Source organism: Habropoda laboriosa, unplaced genomic scaffold (genome assembly GCF_001263275.1).
Source record: "Habropoda laboriosa isolate 0110345459 unplaced genomic scaffold, ASM126327v1 scaffold176, whole genome shotgun sequence".
NCBI classification, from domain to species: domain Eukaryota; kingdom Metazoa; phylum Arthropoda; class Insecta; order Hymenoptera; family Apidae; genus Habropoda; species Habropoda laboriosa.
In genome coordinates, this window is record NW_017100321.1 from 462,118 (window position 1) to 480,387 (window position 18,270).

At 37.3% G+C, this 18,270-nt stretch overlaps 1 protein-coding gene across 1 annotated transcript in view; it reads left to right on the forward strand.

Moving 5' to 3' along the window:
* The window catches only part of LOC108574202, a 21,620-nt gene extending 7,227 nt beyond the window's left edge, over window positions 1–14,393 (forward strand). The window contains exons 7-15 of the mRNA XM_017936738.1: window positions 6,230–7,604; window positions 8,302–8,450; window positions 9,049–9,454; window positions 9,730–9,872; window positions 9,953–10,312; window positions 10,632–10,761; window positions 11,599–11,763; window positions 12,361–12,686; window positions 13,103–14,393. Coding sequence (XP_017792227.1) covers window positions 6,230–7,604; window positions 8,302–8,450; window positions 9,049–9,454; window positions 9,730–9,872; window positions 9,953–10,312; window positions 10,632–10,761; window positions 11,599–11,763; window positions 12,361–12,686; window positions 13,103–13,214 — 3,166 coding nt within the window. The 3' untranslated portion in view covers window positions 13,215–14,393. The remainder of the gene's footprint in view (window positions 1–6,229; window positions 7,605–8,301; window positions 8,451–9,048; window positions 9,455–9,729; window positions 9,873–9,952; window positions 10,313–10,631; window positions 10,762–11,598; window positions 11,764–12,360; window positions 12,687–13,102) is intronic.
* The last annotated feature ends 3,877 nt before the right edge of the window (window positions 14,394–18,270 follow it).

Genomic DNA, 18,270 nt, shown 5'->3' on the forward strand with positions numbered 1-18,270 from the left:
CAATATCTAAAAAATTCTATCTATAGACAACAATATTCCAATCACTGTAGATTACTAAAAAATTAAGTTTCAATTCCTTTTTGACCCTTAGGTACATAATTAAGCATTAGTACTCATTCACACTTTTAATCCTTTCAATTTTATATTAATCTGTACAAAAATTTAAACATTTTTGAATGATACAGATATCTTCTTTAACTTTTGAAGCATTAATTCCCAAATAAAAATCAAGAAAATTGCTCAGGATCCAAAGGGTTAATCATCCTGATGGATCCTCTCTCTCTCCCAAGAAAGGAGCTTAAATAGCTATGCAAGTGTGAATAGTGTATTTTCCATTACTCAAAGCATATTCAGTGGAAATTCATAGATAACATCAACGTCTGAAATCAATGGTATCATTGGAAGGTTCGAGTTCGAATCCCCTTTGATCACCCTAATGGATTCCTCTTGGCTAAAAAGGAAACTTCATTGGTCGATCGTGCGACAGAGACTTGCGTGGTGGTATCGAGGTTAAACACCAACCAATTGTGCATCCATAAGCATGGGTAATATCGGAGTAATTTGCATATCATGGCGGTGATAGGGGCGCCAGGTTGTTGTGTCGCTCGGTCGGCCGTTATCTTTCTGTCACGAATAGAATTTTAACTGGTTCCGGCAATTGCATACGAATGAACGATGTGTGATCTGTGTATATAAATTGCAACGCTGTGATATCATTACGTGTATCGAACGGGTGAGGGAGGAAGCGAGTGTATTGATGCAGAATCGGTTGGAAAGTGACGATCTTAATTTTCCTGGCGGAAAATTAGGGCTCGTTAGTGTTCGAGTTTCAGATCGAGTAGCGTGTCGAAGGAGTATCCCTTCTCTCTCTGATTCTGTTTCTGTAGTTTTCTCTCTTTCTCTCTATCTGAATCACTCTTTCTCTTTCTCTCTATCTCTGGCTATCCTCCCCTGTTAAACGACACATTTCAATGTCAACATATTCCTCTCCTCTGTCTCTCCCCCCCGTTGTCTCTCCTGTCTCTCCTTCACGTTGTGTCTCCTGTCTTTCCCTCATGTTGTGTCTCCCTCACGTTGTGTCTCCTGTCTCTCTCTCATGTTGTCTCTCCTCTTTCTCTGTCACGTTGTCTCTCCCTTCTTCTTTCTATATTTTATTATCACCTTGACTCTTCTCTCTGATTCTCTCCCTCTCTCTATTTCTCCGATTCAATAGCAAGCATTAAACGAACAATTCGACGATGTGTAGCGAGCAGAATAACTCCCACGCAGAGGAATATCGAGAAACGATAAGTCCCGAGACTATGGAGTTCGACAGGCCACAATTGGAATGCAATCGTCGTGTGGAAACTGTCAATGTGTTTCACGTGAAAGGACGTCTGTCAACTAATTGCCCAACTCTCCGTTGGTCGCGTGGAACAAGTGTATACGGGGTGTCTTGTGTCTATAATTAAACGGAGCTATATCTTCAAAAAACGATTAGATATGATAGAAAATTTCAGAAGGTATGTCTTCATTGTAAAACATCTTTTAACATCTTCAAAAATAAAAATTATTTATCCTTAAAAGAACAAAGTTCCAATCGTTATCGAAGTTCCCTGTTTACCCCGGTATTTTATATACAAAAACCGGCATTTATAATGAGCGAAGAAGAGCGAAACTGGGTTAGAATAGCGGAACAGAGTTGGACACCGAACAATATCAATTCCTGCCGGTGTATTATCGTCGAAAAGATATTCTGGAGAACTTCGAAGGCCTCCTAACTTCACCCTATTGAACAGCTACCGTCTCGACAGCTCGGGTGTCGCTAAAAAATGAACAATCCCGGTCGATAAATATTTGCCCGCGGTACCTGTACCCGTCAGAAGTTAATCGAGGAGATTTTCGCTTGAAAAATACTAATATTTGCCTGTGAAAGTTGAGCTTTATACACTGATAGCCTGTGCAATCTTATCGTTCACTCGTAATCAAATTTTCATGAATTACAGGGAAACTTTTGTAGACGCAACAACCACTTTCTCTCGAGTTCAATATTTTTCTCGACTCTTTTCGAGAATAAAACTTACCGTTTCTATTCAAATTTCTTCAATTTTTAATTTTATTTTTTCGTACTTTTCGTAGTTTATTGTAGATACATTTATTTCTTTTCCTATTTTTTTCTGCCTTTTCGTTCTCTCGAATCGTGTTTTTTTTATTATTTTGAATATATGCGGTGTATTTTTGTCGATTTATATCTGTAAACAAATAAATAAATAAATAAATCAAAATTTGACGAATAAATCGATATATTGTTTCAACCGAAATATTTTCGAGGTTACGTTTTTATTTTTGTCACATACCGTCTGTTTTATGGATATTGATATAATGATTGTAACAGTGATTGATGATTTCAAAGATGGACGAAGATAAAAAATAAATGTGTCACGATGTTTCAAAATTACGCAGGTGCAGTACTGTTGACACGATTCGCTATCGATTAGATATCAAAATACTAATTAGACACTCGAGAAAATTGATTCTTCAGATTAGTGGTTTGTATTAACGATGACTTGAGAATTTTTTCCATTTACACCGTTGCATAACGATGCAATTTAATCGTTCAAAATTATTCAGTAATTCTAAACCATTTTTCCTTATCATTAAATTGTCGTTAAATTCATTTTTCTAAAATATCGTAATGTCAATGACACTTTAATTCAATTTTATTTGATTAACATCAAATTAAGATTATAAAAAATCATAGATCTTTTTTTTTAAATAACCTACAAATTTGTTAATATTTTCAAAAAATTCCCTCGTAAAAAGCATAATTTACAAACCATAGTTTTTTTTTTTTAACACTGTCACAAAAGGTTAGAGTCATCATTTCTATGCAAATTTACCTAATCCAACATCAAACAGTACTCCATAGAACTATTAAACGGAAATAGATCACATTTCCCATGATATGACGCAATGCAATGCAAATTTCAGTACCACGAGCCACGTGGATCCAGCAAACACGTCAAACCTGGTGATTACAGTCACATATCAGGGATTTATGTGTGCTGTGTTAACGTCATAGTCGATATTTCGTAGTAAAAAGGACCACTCCCTCTGGATGACGAATTGAACGATGAACGAGGTTTTGCAATTGTACAAATTCTCATTGTTTGAGTAAAAAAGTGAACTAGACGTGACACTGGGATAAAGAAAAATTATTTTATATTTATTTGATAATTAAATTAAAATCTGAAATAAATATTAATATTTCGGAAGAAATTTTACAAATTTTAATCTTAAAAATTATCTGATTATATTTTACGTAATTGTGAGTTTCCATGAATTATCGAATCGCACATTTGGCATAAAGAGGACGATTTTACAACGTCGATATTTTTTTGTCGATGAAAATAAGAACGTCAATTGAAATTTATTACCAATAAGAATTGATGTTCGTTGGTGTTGGGTCGATTTATTAGATGGATAGTAATAAGAAACGATTAATGACGTGATTGGTTGAGCGTGAATTGCGAGAGTTGTTTTATATAACCTCTTAACCGAGTGTGGCGTATGGATTTAAAAAGGAGTTAAATGAATATAATTGGATAATGCTCGGTGTTCTGTTCGTTGAGTCGTAATATTTTTAACTTGAATAGAAATAATTCACGATTTTTATTTAACGGAAGTAAACACGAGATATAAAAAATTTAATTTTCATGCAATAACCATATTTCGTTTCGTGTTATTCGTGGAAATTTCGAACAAATTTTCGTCGACGCTTTCAACCACGAAACAGTAATTAAAACGAGAAAAAACAAGTAATTCGGGTTTTCAGCTCGATAATTTCGTGTTTTTAAAAGTCGCGTGATAGCTGTATCGTAAAAGGTGATTAACAAGATTCAAACAACCATTCACGAGCGGTTCGTAAACGTATGCATTTCATTCGTCCTTAAAAAAACTTTATTATCCGCGGCACGCATGCGTAGTAATGTATTCAACACTGACACCGCTAATAAATTTACCGCGTTAACAAAAAATCTCACTTAACCTGTCATACATGTTATGAGTAATAATATCTACAAAAACTTGAATATTATTACAATTACAGGATAGTATATGTATATCTTAAAAAGGGAATCTTTAGCGCAATTAATTCATTTTTGGATGTCGAGAAAAAAAGAGAAAAAAATATGGAAAGAAAGTAAAAAGAAGATCAAAGGATAACAGCAGAGACTCAAACGCTTGCCTACGCCAATGCCGCACATTAAACTTATATAGGCGGTATCGCAATGTTTACCTTCTGTTGAGAATGGAGAGGGAACGAGAAGCTTGGTTGTTGAGTTAAGCGGCATCGTTAAAGCAGTCATACACCGACACCCGAGCAGGCCTGGTCTCGCAATTTTCCCATCCATATTTTCTTCTGTTCTCCTGATTATACAAAAATCATTACTCACCTATACTTTCCCCAACCATCTACGAAACCTCAAATCACATACCAAAACCAAATTCAAAGATAGTTCTCATTAATTATTCCTATTTCACGATCTTCTAAAAGAGAACTCGTTAAAACATTCCAAAAGTGACAAACCTAACATATGTACCAAAATCGAGACTAAAAATCGCAGATTACTCTCTACCGACGATCGCGAAAAGAATCCAGCGTAAACCAGAACGATTCTGTACTAGAAATAACGCTTCTTTCGCTCGCGTAATTCCTTTGTTTCCGTCGCAGTTCGCAACGCGTTTCATCCACACCTTTTCAATTGTGATGGTGACACCAGAGTGGTACAATTGTAATAGAACTGTGGTACAATAGGGTGAGCGGCCTCGAAAGGAACAAACGAAAAGGTGCGCGATTGCAAAATGTATCTGGCCAAGTATCGAAGACGAATCGTGGCTACGAACCACGTGCACACGTGACCGGAATCGTTTTGATGACTCAGTGACACTAAGTGCCCTGGCAATTCGCGTTTGAGCTGTCGGTTTAACGTAACCAGTGGTTTGTAAGAGCAGATGTTTGGTTTGTGTTCGGCTAGCAGCCAAGCTGGCTAGTTGCAGCTTCGACTTTGATCGGTGTGTACAATCTGAACCTTGGTTTTCCCGCTCGAAACCGTTACTGAACGTTGTCACGCGATCCGAGAATATTTCTCGGCTTGAAACGATCGATTTTTACCAGGAATAGCGTACGATTTAGAAACATCGGTGCAATTCGCTTTATGTTTTTCGTGGTGCTGTTGCGTGTAGTGATTTGTGGGAATTTGATGGCGACGTGTGAAAGTATGACGTAGAATGGTGTAAACGAGTTCGTATATTTTCCGTGTCGAGATCTTCGTTTTTTTTTTAAGTGACTTTCGATGTTGTATGCTTTAATCCCAAGCAGATAGTGGTAATTAGTGTTATCTCGGGAATTTCTGTTATGAGTTGTTTACTCTTTACGATATTAAAGTTGTGAAAAATTTGTAGTTCCTGTGAAAATTGAAAGAATTCCGATTGATGTTCGGTTCAACTCATGACGTTAACAATTTATTATACAGGAAGAAGGGAGAATGAAAATGATTAACTAAGTGAAGTGCGTTTCATTTCTCGATTGATATCGAATCTTTAATACCATCGATCGAGTACGAGTGCTGTTTTAAGACTCCTAAAGGAGACTTGTTAGTATTATTACCATTATTATACAATGAATATTCATCAATATACCACAGTGAAAGGTACCAGTTTAAAGCTAACTTCGTAAAATAACAGCTTGAACGTCGAGGCTGACAGATGCTTTTTCGATAAATCGAACTTCGATTTATCTTATTTACATTCCAGTGTTATCGCGAATAAATTACTGCCCGGGGCATAATTTTTTTCTAAATTACAAGAAAATTACCAAGAAAGAAAAATTAATTATAAGAATTTTCTAACCAAGCAACATTGAAGAAACTTCGCTGAAGTAAGTTTCGAAGCAAGAAACATCGAATACACGGTGAAAACAATTTCACCAAGAAGCATTGCAACATCTCGAAGATAAACTTTCTCTGAATCCGCCCACCTGGTATCGAGCCAGAAAGACCTTAACGATGATCGCAACTTCGATATCAGCGATCTTGAACAGGAGAAATTCACGGAGCTACGGGGAGGCGTATCAATTAACCACATGTTTGCGTGCAGACACCGGAAGGGAACGTTTATTAGTCACGTAACAGGTTAAGAAAGCGGCAAACCGAGCGGTATTCAACAGTCATTCTTGAATATTCTTTTTCAGTATGAGGAAGGTGGAAACAATGAAATCGAAACAGGATCAGAAACACGTGGCCATGGAAACCAGCGAGACTGATTCTTCGGGGAACATTGGTAAAAAGCAATCGTCGAAAATCGTGGACCCGGAGGTAGTAGCTGTTCCACGAACCGGAATTACATTTTTAAGACGCGACAAGGTGAGTGATATAACTGAATCAACGATCGAAAATTCGTCCTCGAAATCATCCTCGAAATTCGTCAGACTTGCTCACAACGAAGAAATCCACGAGAATAAATGGAAGAAATTTTGGGACCATCATAGAGACAAATTCAGGCACAAGTCGGAGGATGATATCTCGACGAAGAGTCGATCTTTCGAGGAGGTTGCAACAGAGGTGGACGCTTTGTCCCGAAAGGCGATCAAAAGTATCCGTTTCGATCGTTCGGAAAACTCGGATCGTTTATCGAGTACAGAGGAGGGTTCACGGGAGAAAGGTAGAAATAACAGCCCAGAAATGTCGATCGAGGCGCCTCCTCGTAGATCGAAGCTGCTGCTCACTGCCCGTTCGAAGGACAGAAAATACTTGGAAGCTATGGCGAACGATGAAGGTACGTTTAAAAAAAATCTTGAAGGAGATATTCCAACGTTTGTTACAATTCCCAGAGAGAATAAGGAGAAAGGAGAGGAGAATGCTTCGATTCTATGCGACGTTTCGGAGAGCAGTTTCTACGTTGGAATCAGCGACAAAGAGAAGGATAGATTGCATGAGAAGATTAGAAGCGATCCGTCGACGAGAAGATGGAGTTCGCTTGAAAATCTGCACGGCAAAGTGGAGAAGGTTAAGGAAGTTTCGCCTAGAGGAAGGATAGATGGTTTGTCGATCGAAAGACCGGTTCGTGGTAAAGAGAAAAGGACGATCGGTTCTCTGAGGTCCTCGCTGGAGAGGAAGATAGGCTCTGTAGAGAGGATACTGGAGTATCAGATAGAGAAGCTTTGCGAGGAGAACGTAGAGAAGCATCCATGGTTGTTGCCTATTGAAAGTTGGATCGCTGAGCGTCGTAGGCACAGTGGAACGTATTCTGTTCTCCAGGACAAGCAGAACGATGACGGTCGAGAGGCGGAGGAAAGGAAATTGGTGGAAAAGGAAAGGGCGGAGCCGAGTTTCGACTTCAAATTTACCGCCGCGGAGAACGACGAGCCGAGGGTGGAGTGCAGGCTGGAACATTTGAAGAGGCCGGAACGATTCGAGGGTGTGAATTTGATTTCGAAGCTGAAGAGGTCGGAGCAATCGAGGGCAGAGGATGAGGAGAGCCTTTTAGAGATGAAGGACGTGAAGCACCATGATCTGTTCGATAAGCTGAGGGATAATGTTAAGGAGAAGATGGAGGATATCCATAGGGTAGATTTGAGTGTTTTATTGTTGGATAGTTTTATTATATATTCGATTGAATTGTCGGCGTTCTTCTTGATTGACACTTAATACGAACCTTTAGATTTTTCGAATTTTTCTGTTACGATTTTTTTTTATCGTTTCATTTATACCACATTTTCTATTTCTTATATTTGATTAGGTTTCTTTGCTTTTGTTAAGTACTGTAACGTGTATTTAAACTTCAAGATTACTTGTGTTACTAAGCACTGTATGTATATGCATTGAAACCGCAACTCGTGTCGTGATAACTACTATCGATAATAGATGTTGATTCATGTTTGCAGATCAAACGAAAATAGAATAATACAAGTTTTTGAAATATCTCGAAGTCGTTCAGTCTCGCCTCTTATCTTTCTCTTACGAGTTTCCTTGAAAAATCTACGAATCACTTTGTACCATTTCTCGACAAATAAAATACCGAAGTCCAATACTCGTGAAATTCAAGATAAGCTTTAATCGATTTACGTTACATCAAGTCGATTGGTCGAGCAAATCGAAAACTAATATCGAGGGGGGGATTTCCCCCCGATACACTTGTCGTATCTAGTGTTCTGTAAAATTCTTGTCCTCGACCGTGAATCTATTTTCCTTATTTTTTTTTTTTTAATTTTTATCGAAATCGATAGACAACTCCATTTCACGTGGCGTATTTTTACATTTGCAGTATTTCCAAAGGACCAATCGATTGGCAGACGTAAATAGACGGCTGAAGTCGCAAATATGGAGCTCCGTGGTAACGATTGTTCTCGTCGAAGCGAAGAATCTATTGCCGATGGATATAGACGGTCTCTCCGATCCCTATGTCAAGTTTCGGTACGAATACCATTATTCCTGGCCCCTTTGTCTTTGTCGCCAGCTTTATCATTAAAATCACCCTGCTCTTTACTCTATTCTTGTCTCTGTTCTATAGTCGCTTCGTTGTGAAACATTTTTGCTCAGTAAATCAAACAAGATACCTAAGTTTTTTTTCAATATTCTACTTAACAAATTTAATATTGTTTTTATCATTTTTTTTTTATTACTTATAACATTGTATTGACTTTTCTTATCATTCAACAGTTGTGTAAAATACCTAATTTTTTTTTTAAATATTTTATTTACAAACCTAATATTTGGTTTTAATATTATCCGTGTTACTTGTATGTTTACATTCACTTTTCTCAGAATTCAATTACCTTTATTGACATTCTTGCAATTAAAAAGAGTAGATAATTATATCAAGTGTCTTACCACTTGGATCAATTAGTTACTCTTCAGATCAGTTAACTTAGTTGCTCAGTGAACTACTCATCACTTTAGTCTTTTCCACTCAGAGTATTTTTTGATACTTTTGAAAACTGAAAGTTTTGTTTTGAAAAGAAAAGAATTATAAAATAGTTTCATTAATTTGAATAATTTCTGCCTTCTTCAGTCTTGGAACAGAGAAGTACAAGTCAAAAGTGGTACACAAGACCCTGAACCCAGTATGGTTGGAGCAGTTCGACCTTCACCTGTACGAGGATCCGTATCTGGGCCAGGAACTGGAGGTTACTGTGTGGGATCGCGACAAAAGCCATCAGGATGATCTAATGGGAAAGACTGTAATCAATCTGGCAGTCCTCGAACGTGAGACGACCCATCGCCTCTGGCGAGACCTCGAGGATGGCTCTGGGAACATTTTCCTATTGCTAACCATTAGCGGCACCACCGCGAACGAAACAATCAGCGATTTGGCTGCTCATGAGGAAACGCCTCATGAACATATACAGTTGTATCAAAGATATTCGTTAATGAACACGTTGCAGAGGGTACGCGACGTTGGCCATTTAACTGTGAAGGTACGCATCCATTTTTGAGATGTAGAGGAAGAAATACAGGATGAAAAAAATTTTTATTTTGAAAATTAAACAGATGTGAGGTCATCACCCTTTCAAAGTAATTCCCTTGAGACTGTCTTTTTCATAGTACTCAGTTGTTTTTCTTTTAAAACCTTGAATGTAATTTTTTAAAGTTTAAGATTGCAAATTTAAGATAAACTGCTGTCATAAAAATTTTACACAGCTTTTATAGTTTCCTCATAAGGTTCATAAAATGTGTTTTACTGGTATTGTAGGTATTCAAAGCTCAAGGTCTCGCTGCAGCTGATTTGGGTGGGAAGAGCGACCCGTTCTGTGTCCTAGAATTAGTGAACGCTAGATTGCAGACCCAGACGGAATATAAAACACTGGCGCCGAGCTGGCAGAAAATATTCACCTTGTAAGTCAAAGTAATCACATGAAAAATTTAAGAGAATATTAAAGTCATTATTCAACATTGTGACGTCTTCTTTTCTTCAGCAACGTGAAGGATATCAATTCGGTGTTAGAAGTGACTGTGTATGACGAGGACAGGGACCATAAAGTAGAGTTTCTTGGGAAGGTGGCCATACCCCTGTTGAAGATAAGAAACGGCGAGAGACGATGGTACGCGTTGAAAGACAAGAAGCTGAGGGGTCGAGCGAAAGGCAATTCACCTCAAATTCTCCTCGAGTTGAACGTGGTGTGGAACATGGTCAGAGCGTGTATTCGAACGTTAAATCCAAGAGAGAAGAAGTACATGGAGCCAGAGCTCAAGTTTAAACGACAGGTGTTTCTGCGTAACGTTCTCAGGCTGAAAGCGATCATCATTATCGTGATCGACATTGGAAAATACGTGCAGTATGTAGCGTTCGATTCTGCTGTCGATATTAAGAATAGTCGTGACGTTCGTTAACGTAAATTGCATAGTGTATGTTCAGTCATACACTAAATTCCGTTCGTGACACGTCGTTTGTGCCAAAGCGATGATTAATAACGATTGCACTGCGTTTCTTGGAACGCCGTGGTTGCAGACCGTTCGTGCAATTGTACATAATTGAACGATGATTTATGTATTCTATCGCGTTTTCATTTTATTGGAAATTTTATGGAGTTCGTTTGATATTCAATGGTGACTAAATAATGAATTTATGTTTGTTCTGTTTAATTATGTTATCAGGAGCTGCTGGGAATGGGAGAACAAAATGAGAAGCATCATAGCGTTGGTCATTTTTATTTTCGGCTGCTACTATTTTGAGCCCTACATGTTTCCTGGAGCAGCACTTCTTATTCTGTTGAAGTATTATCTGGTAAACAAGATAATCAAATTCGAAGTAACTTCTCACACTGTACCTTGTTAAATTATTGCTACACTTGTCACCAACCTTATGAATTACTTCTAACACATTCACATGTAACTGCACATATTCCTTGTACAGTGACCTTATTTATCTGATAATCTATTAACTTATTCACTAACCTTCAATGCTTGTAAAAGATGTATAATATTACTAACATCTAAATCCTTTTTTAACATTTACAACATTTAACTCTGTAGACTAAAAAATTTCCATACGCCTTCCAATAAGGTAGACCTGTGCATTGGTTAAACTTATCACTGCTATTAGTGCTACTTACTAGAGATTAGTATCTTCCTACTCGAGCTAAATGAAATTAAAGTCGCAGAGGTACGTGATCAGCATGGGCGTAGTTTAGTCGAGCCAAGCATAAAATTGAATATATAGTTTCAGATTTTGTCTTGAATCTTTATTAAAAATTATGCTTGTAAATTTTTAAATACTAAATCACCTTGCAACAGTCTAGAACAATTATTCTTTCACTTATAGTATTTCATATTTTACTGCTCACTATTATTAAGTCTCCGCAATGCCTGATTATGAATAATAAGTGCCAATAAATTTTACAATACCGAACGACCCTGTAATAATTTAGAACAATTTTTCTTTCACTTAGAGTACTTCATATTTCACTTCTCAGTGCTTAAGCCTCCTCAGTGCTTGCTTATGAATAATAAATGTCAATAATTGATTAGCTCTGGACACATGTAATGTAATAAGTATGTAAGTTAAATGCTTGACGACCTTTACCTGCTTTGCTGCATGTCCACATCCTTTGCTACCTGCCAGCTTTATGGAGATGGGAGTGGACTCAATCAATGGGTTTCCGGACAGGTCGCCGTTCTAACAGGCACGCCCTTGTCCCATCATTCAAGTACCCACTTCCACGATGAGGGTGACGATGGCCCTGCCACGCCTGGAGACGACGATGATGACGAAGATGATAAAGATAAAGTAAGTATCGTTCACAGGTATCATTTTATCACCTTTAATGGATTGTTGGAAAATTGTATTTTTTGAAATGATTGTTACTAATGTTATAAATATAGAAAAAAATGTTATATAGTTTAGTCTGAATATTGAGGAGAGTTTGTTAGTAAATTGACAGTACACAATTCTCTAAATTATTTTATGACTTTATGATCTCATAATTGTAAAGTGCATAATTAAATTATTCTGCAAATTATTCAATTATTGCTACTATTCTTCTGCAATGTATAATAAGAAATGTATAATAAATGTCCAACTACCAACGACCAAAGTTTCCTTTCAATAAATATTACATTTGGACACATGTCACGCTCAACAGCGATATATTTTCGTTCGACACTTTTCTCTGTTCACCTTTCGACCTATTCAAATGAATTGATGTGTGCCGATATTGGTCGAGCCGAGGTCACTCTATTAAATATTAACTCTCGTTGCTCGTACCATCGCCTTTCATTCTTGAGAAGAATAACAAAAAGGCAAAAATATTCATCTCCATAAATCAAACAAATTTAAAAACTTTGTTCTTTGTCTAAAATAAATTTTGTTCCTTTTCTTTTTCAGGAAGAGAAAAAGAGCCTGAAGGAGAAATTGCAAGCGATTCAAGAGGTGACCCAGATCGTTCAGAATTCAATCGGCTACATAGCCAGCCTCTGTGAGAGGGTGAAAAATCTCTTCAATTTCACTGTCCCTTATTTGAGTTACTTAGCGATGATCCTGACGATCCTCGGGGTCGCAGTACTCTATTTCGTACCCCTAAGATACCTAATACTGGTGTGGGGCGTCAATAAATTCTTCAGAAAGATCATTCGGCCTCACTCGGTTCCAAACAACGAGCTTCTTGATCTCATATCTAGAGTACCCGACGACGAGGAACTTATTAATTATAGGTACACTTGATATATCTGTAAAAGCAGAGTATATATATCTACATACTGCACTGTTTATTGGAAATACAGTATCGAGAATGGTCGCTAATAGATCCATGAATTTTTTAAGACGAATATGGTATAGATAGAAAGGTTTCATGCCTTATCATTGACTATTACTTGTCCCAGAACTATTCTTATTCTGACAAAAAGCTACAAGAAAAAATCTGTTCACTTAAAGTGTGTAACACTTAAGTGATATTTTATAGAAAATAATTGATAGAGGTATAGCTTAAATCAAAATCTTTTCAAAAATTTACACGTCTGCTGTTCACTCTATTGTATAATTTCAATGAAGAGTAAAAGATGACCAAAGAAAGGTTCATTTCCACCCCAGTAATTGTATAAGGCTGAGTTGTTATTGTTTTATTCTTTAGGGAGTTGAAACCCTTACCGACTGCTGACTGCGAGAAGGCGAGCACCTCAAGCAGTCCTGGTTCCTCGAATATGACGCGCAGGGAGCAGAGGAAGAGGCACAAGGCCGCGTAGCAGCATGCCCCGCGGCCGGAAGTCGCGGGTCTACGATCACCGAGCATCCTGAGGACGGTTCTGCTGCGCCGAAAAACGCGCAAGCGCAAAGGATCAACGGAGAATCCGGATGTGATCGACATAGACTGAGAAACGAGTTTCGTTTCCACTCGTAGTTCATTTTAGCCAGGGAGATTTTCGTGTTCTCTAGATTACAAGTTTATCTGACAGATTGCGTGGTATGTCTTCGAAGTCTGAACTATTTTCTTTTGTCTTCATATTATTGAGAGAAATAGATAGGATAAATAGAGAAAGAAAAATAGAGATCAATCAGATGGTCGAGTTCATTGGGGGAAAAAAGTTGTAATTATAATTCTTGGAAGTGATTTTCATGTTTTTATAGTGTAATTATATTCATCATCAACGTCTCCGGGGCATACCACGCTAAATTGTTACTAGTTCTTCCGATTCGATAGTTCAAGGCAGAAGTCGACGCAGAATAATTGTAACGAAGAAAAAGAAAACGTTGTTTTTCATTTAGATAGTATATCTTGGAACGTAAACATGTGGTATAGATACACGTAATTGTATTGATTGACTCGGCTGATGGTGTTTGTGAGTCTGTGTAAATCGTCGACGGGGAAAGTCAAAATTTATTTCATCATAAATCGACTGCATTTGAAATTCTGTTCCAATGATGTAGCATTTCCTTCCTGGAAACCTCTGTTGTCTCATAAATTCTTACGCAACGAGTTTATAGAAGAGATAAGCGTATGTGGATAACACCAGGAAGACAAATAAACTGTAATATACCACGTTTGACTTCCCCGTTCGAGAGTAAAAAGAAAGACGCGAATAGACGAAAACTTTTTTGAAAGTATCCCGTTCGAACGGGAGAACCGCGTTTCGAGCATATCAAAAAGCCATAAGCGAGGAACGTGCGTTCACGCGTAGCGGTGCATTTAGCTAACAATTATCGACGGAGAAGAGATACCATAGTTATTTAAAGAAGCAAAGGGAGAAAAAGAGATAAACGCGAGAATAATTCCCGCCTACGGGTATATCCTCGTCGATCCGTTTCGTCCATCGGTGTCGTAGATGTAGCTGCTACAGAATCGTTAACGAAGGATTGGGAGATGTTAAGAAAAGAATTTAACATAAGAAAACCAAATGAAAAATGTAAAAAAAAAAGAAATGAAAGAAAAAGACAAATATAGTATTGTTCCATGAACAGTCTTGTCGACGAACAGTTCGTTCGATGAGCTGTTTTTTTCATTTCAAGAACGACGAATACTCGCCATTTTGACATTTATAATGTTTAAACTATTATTCCTCTAAAAAAAAAACAAGAAAAGAAAGAAAAAATTATAATTCTATTGATATAATCGTTTTATTCAATCTTCTCGTACTACCTCGTGCTGTAATGCCGCATTATTAAAAACCGACGATTACATAATTTTTCCACATTGAAATCGTGTTTTTATTCGTCGTTCGTGAAATCAGATATTATTTAGTCTTACTTGCTCGGGACATTTCGATGTGTCTCAACGTTATTCTCTTTGAATAGTATTTAATATTATCGAATTCTTCGTTCCAACGCACACTTTCACGCGTTAATACCCCTTCTCGAGCATGACTGTCATTGATGAAACAATTAGGAACGAGCATTTTTATACACGAAGTACATAACCTTCATAAAACAAGTTCAGTCGGTTTTACTACAATTTTTACAGTTAAAGGGGAACATATCACGTTAAATAAAAATTGAAGGAGTAATCAATTTCTCATGGAATTCCCTCGACATTATTAGATTTAACGCATTTCCTTAGCACCGACAATGGAAATTAGAGAAGAAACCGTGGAAGTGGTTGTTCGTGCGTAAAGATGCTCGAAAGAAACCAGAGAAACAGCACTATGGAAGGGGGCAAAAAATTTCTCCGATGGGATTATATTACTATTTTTATAACAATAATGGTTGTCCTCTCCTTGCGACAATAGTTGTTCTACGATTAGATAACGTTCCAGCCTGGCTCCGTACACTTTCTTCATTGTGAATATTACGTTGTTTTTTGCCCATCGTGATATTGTGTAATTCACTGTTCTCTCGTAAAAACCACGTTACTTCCGTATATTTTATTACCGTTTCCGGATGGTTACGAGTTCACGTTGTTGTGAAAGCAATAATAGATTTGTAATAAGATACGAAAAATCGTATACGTTACTTGAAGATATAATTGTAAAATTGTGTCGCAATTCTTTGAAACATGCTGAAAAATTTGTTAACCTATACAACTTTCTTCCGCTGTATTTTTCGTCTAACGACTAGTATGATTAGTGGAACTTATAATACTATAATAACGATAAAAAATGTTCGGCTTTTTCAGTACGTTTCGAAGGGTGTCACTGCAATGGGATAATCGAGTAATTCGTTGAACGATAGCATTGTGAAACATTCAACATGCTCGTGGAGGGAAGTAACGCGCGGAATTTAATTATTCCTAACCGCAATTTTACGGTTCGTGCTAGCTGATGAGAAAGCTGAAAGAGGGAAGGAGAGATATCGCCGATCCATTTTTTCGCTTTTCTAACCTCGGGACTTCGCCACTTTTTCAAATTTTTCGCCATTGATCTTCTCGCTGTTTCTTGTATTCATATGATCGTACATGTCACGTGGTTTATGGCGCGCCATTAGTGTCACGAAAAAAAAATCTATCTTTCGAGGTGCATTTTCATGCGTATTTAACCCTTTGATGCGCTACATACATCATTCCTAACATTTTGGTTGGGTTTCCTGACAGAAGTTTGATTACATCTCTACAAAGATGAGTTAGAAGTAATTTTGAAATATGCATACACTTTTTTTCAACACCCTGTATACATGAATCAAATATTTCAGTGTAACTTACCGAATTTTCACAATCCAACACTTACTAGAACGTACTGTCTCTCATATTATTCCTGTCGTTAGATAACACGATTGGCCAGCCATGAAACCGTCGCCGAATCATAAGGCATTAACACGAAAGTACTTTTACCATAATTTAATCTCGGTCGAGGGAAACGAGACTGCAGCCGGAAGTAGTTCGCGCTTCAAAGGGTTCGAGTACAGTTATGTCGCTCTTTGTTCATCGCCGATTGCGGGCCTAAGTCGCGAGGCACATACACTGAACACTTGCACGTGAACACTGCGACGAGAGACGAGGGGAAAAAAAAAATTAGGGAGAAAGATAGGCGATTCCTTTTGTCATCTAGTCAACGAACTTTCTTAGTAAGTGAAAGAAACTTGTGATACCGCAAGTCGATTTCCTTGCGATTAGATGCATCGAGGAACGTGAAGCGTGTGTTTTAAAGTTTGATGGTTGTTTTTGTACAAATTGTTCATATTTTCGATTCATTAGAAAATGAACAATCAAAGAAGCAAAACTAATTGTTGGGTTTCAATGGTAATGTTAGTTTTGAGAACTTTAAATCACACTGCTGACTGGATGATTCCTTTTTTATAGTCATTCCTTGTGACATTCCTTTCGTTGAAATTGTACGGGTACATAGATCTAGTATACTTTCTGTTTTAACTTTAAAAAATTTTTAAACTCACTCGTAGATGTTTCAGTGACAATCCGAACAGTTTTCTTTTTTCAGGTTAAGGAAACTTTTTAGTTACAGTGTGGTATTAAATTTTTTATTCTTTTTAACATACTTGATGACAATGGTACCTATACAATTTTACTTTTCACACATTTAACTATATACACTCACGTTGAAGCGTTGGTTATAAATTTTCGGAAAAATTCTACGAAGCACTTGTAATCACAGCCACGACTATCAGGCATGGCGAATAATGGCGCGAATAATAACTATGAACACTGTGACTGGCGACGACCAACATAACAGCCGTGACTATTATAGTGATACCAACATAATGATCTGAATTGAAAGATACTTAAGGATTTGAATAAATTATTATCGTGCATGGTCACGTAACTATTATAGTATCTGTTAGAGCTAGGTAACCAATGCTTCCTTCAAAAACTTTTCACATTTTACACCGTCATTTTTCTACTCTTCCAATTTTATACTTCCAACTGTGTGTATAAAGTATTTCGAAGATTTTTTTCTCGAATTTCATCATCCTTGAAGCTCCATGCTGAAAAAGCTTCTTATCTAAATACATCACACCGTTTTCGATTGGTTTCTTTCGGGATTACACGCTGCAGTTGCTCGAGCGCATAACAGGGGCACGCAAAAGGACACGAACAGTCATACATTCACGCGTATACCACTATTCTCTCGCGCACACGCACTTTCGAGTTTGCATGCTCCAGTTTCTTCGTGTTATATGAATCTTCATTAAAGTGTTTTTAGCAGTTAAGAGGAAAGCACGAACGAACAAGTGAGCGAAAGAGAGAGAGAGGGGGAGAGAGTGAGAACTAGAGTGAGAGAGATAGAGAGGAAGGTCAGGACGAATTCGATTTCCACGAAATCATAGGAGGGCGTGTATATTTTTCCTGGATATTGTCCCCTGGACGAGTGTTCTTCAACTCATCCAAAAATGAATAATTTTATTCAAACCTATTTCTCATTGAATGTTAGAAGTTTTTATTGACTAGGAAAATTTGTTAACATAACCAACGAAGATCGTCCAATAATAAATTGTTGCAAATTTTTTAATTCTTTCTTTTTCAATTGCCATGGTAAAAGGGAGGTTTTCAATGGAAGAACACTGATCCAGATTCGACAGATCGACAACGCTCCGCACACGTCTGTCTACTTCCTAATCGATAGGGGAAACGAAGATTAACATAAGATATCTCTAGATAGTATTTAAAACGCAATTGTGATTCGATCGACGGATAAAATCGAGGTCGCTGCGATTTCGAGGTGAACGAGAGAAAGAAGTCACGTGTGAAGCGAAGAAGGTCCGGACCAAGTCCAGATCGGGTGATCTCGATCATACAAAAAGAAATAAGAAATAAAAAAAAAAGATGCAAAAGAAAGAAACAGAAGGCAGAAATTATGAAGAAACAAAGTATAAATATAAATATTAATATATATTAATACATACATACATATATATAAA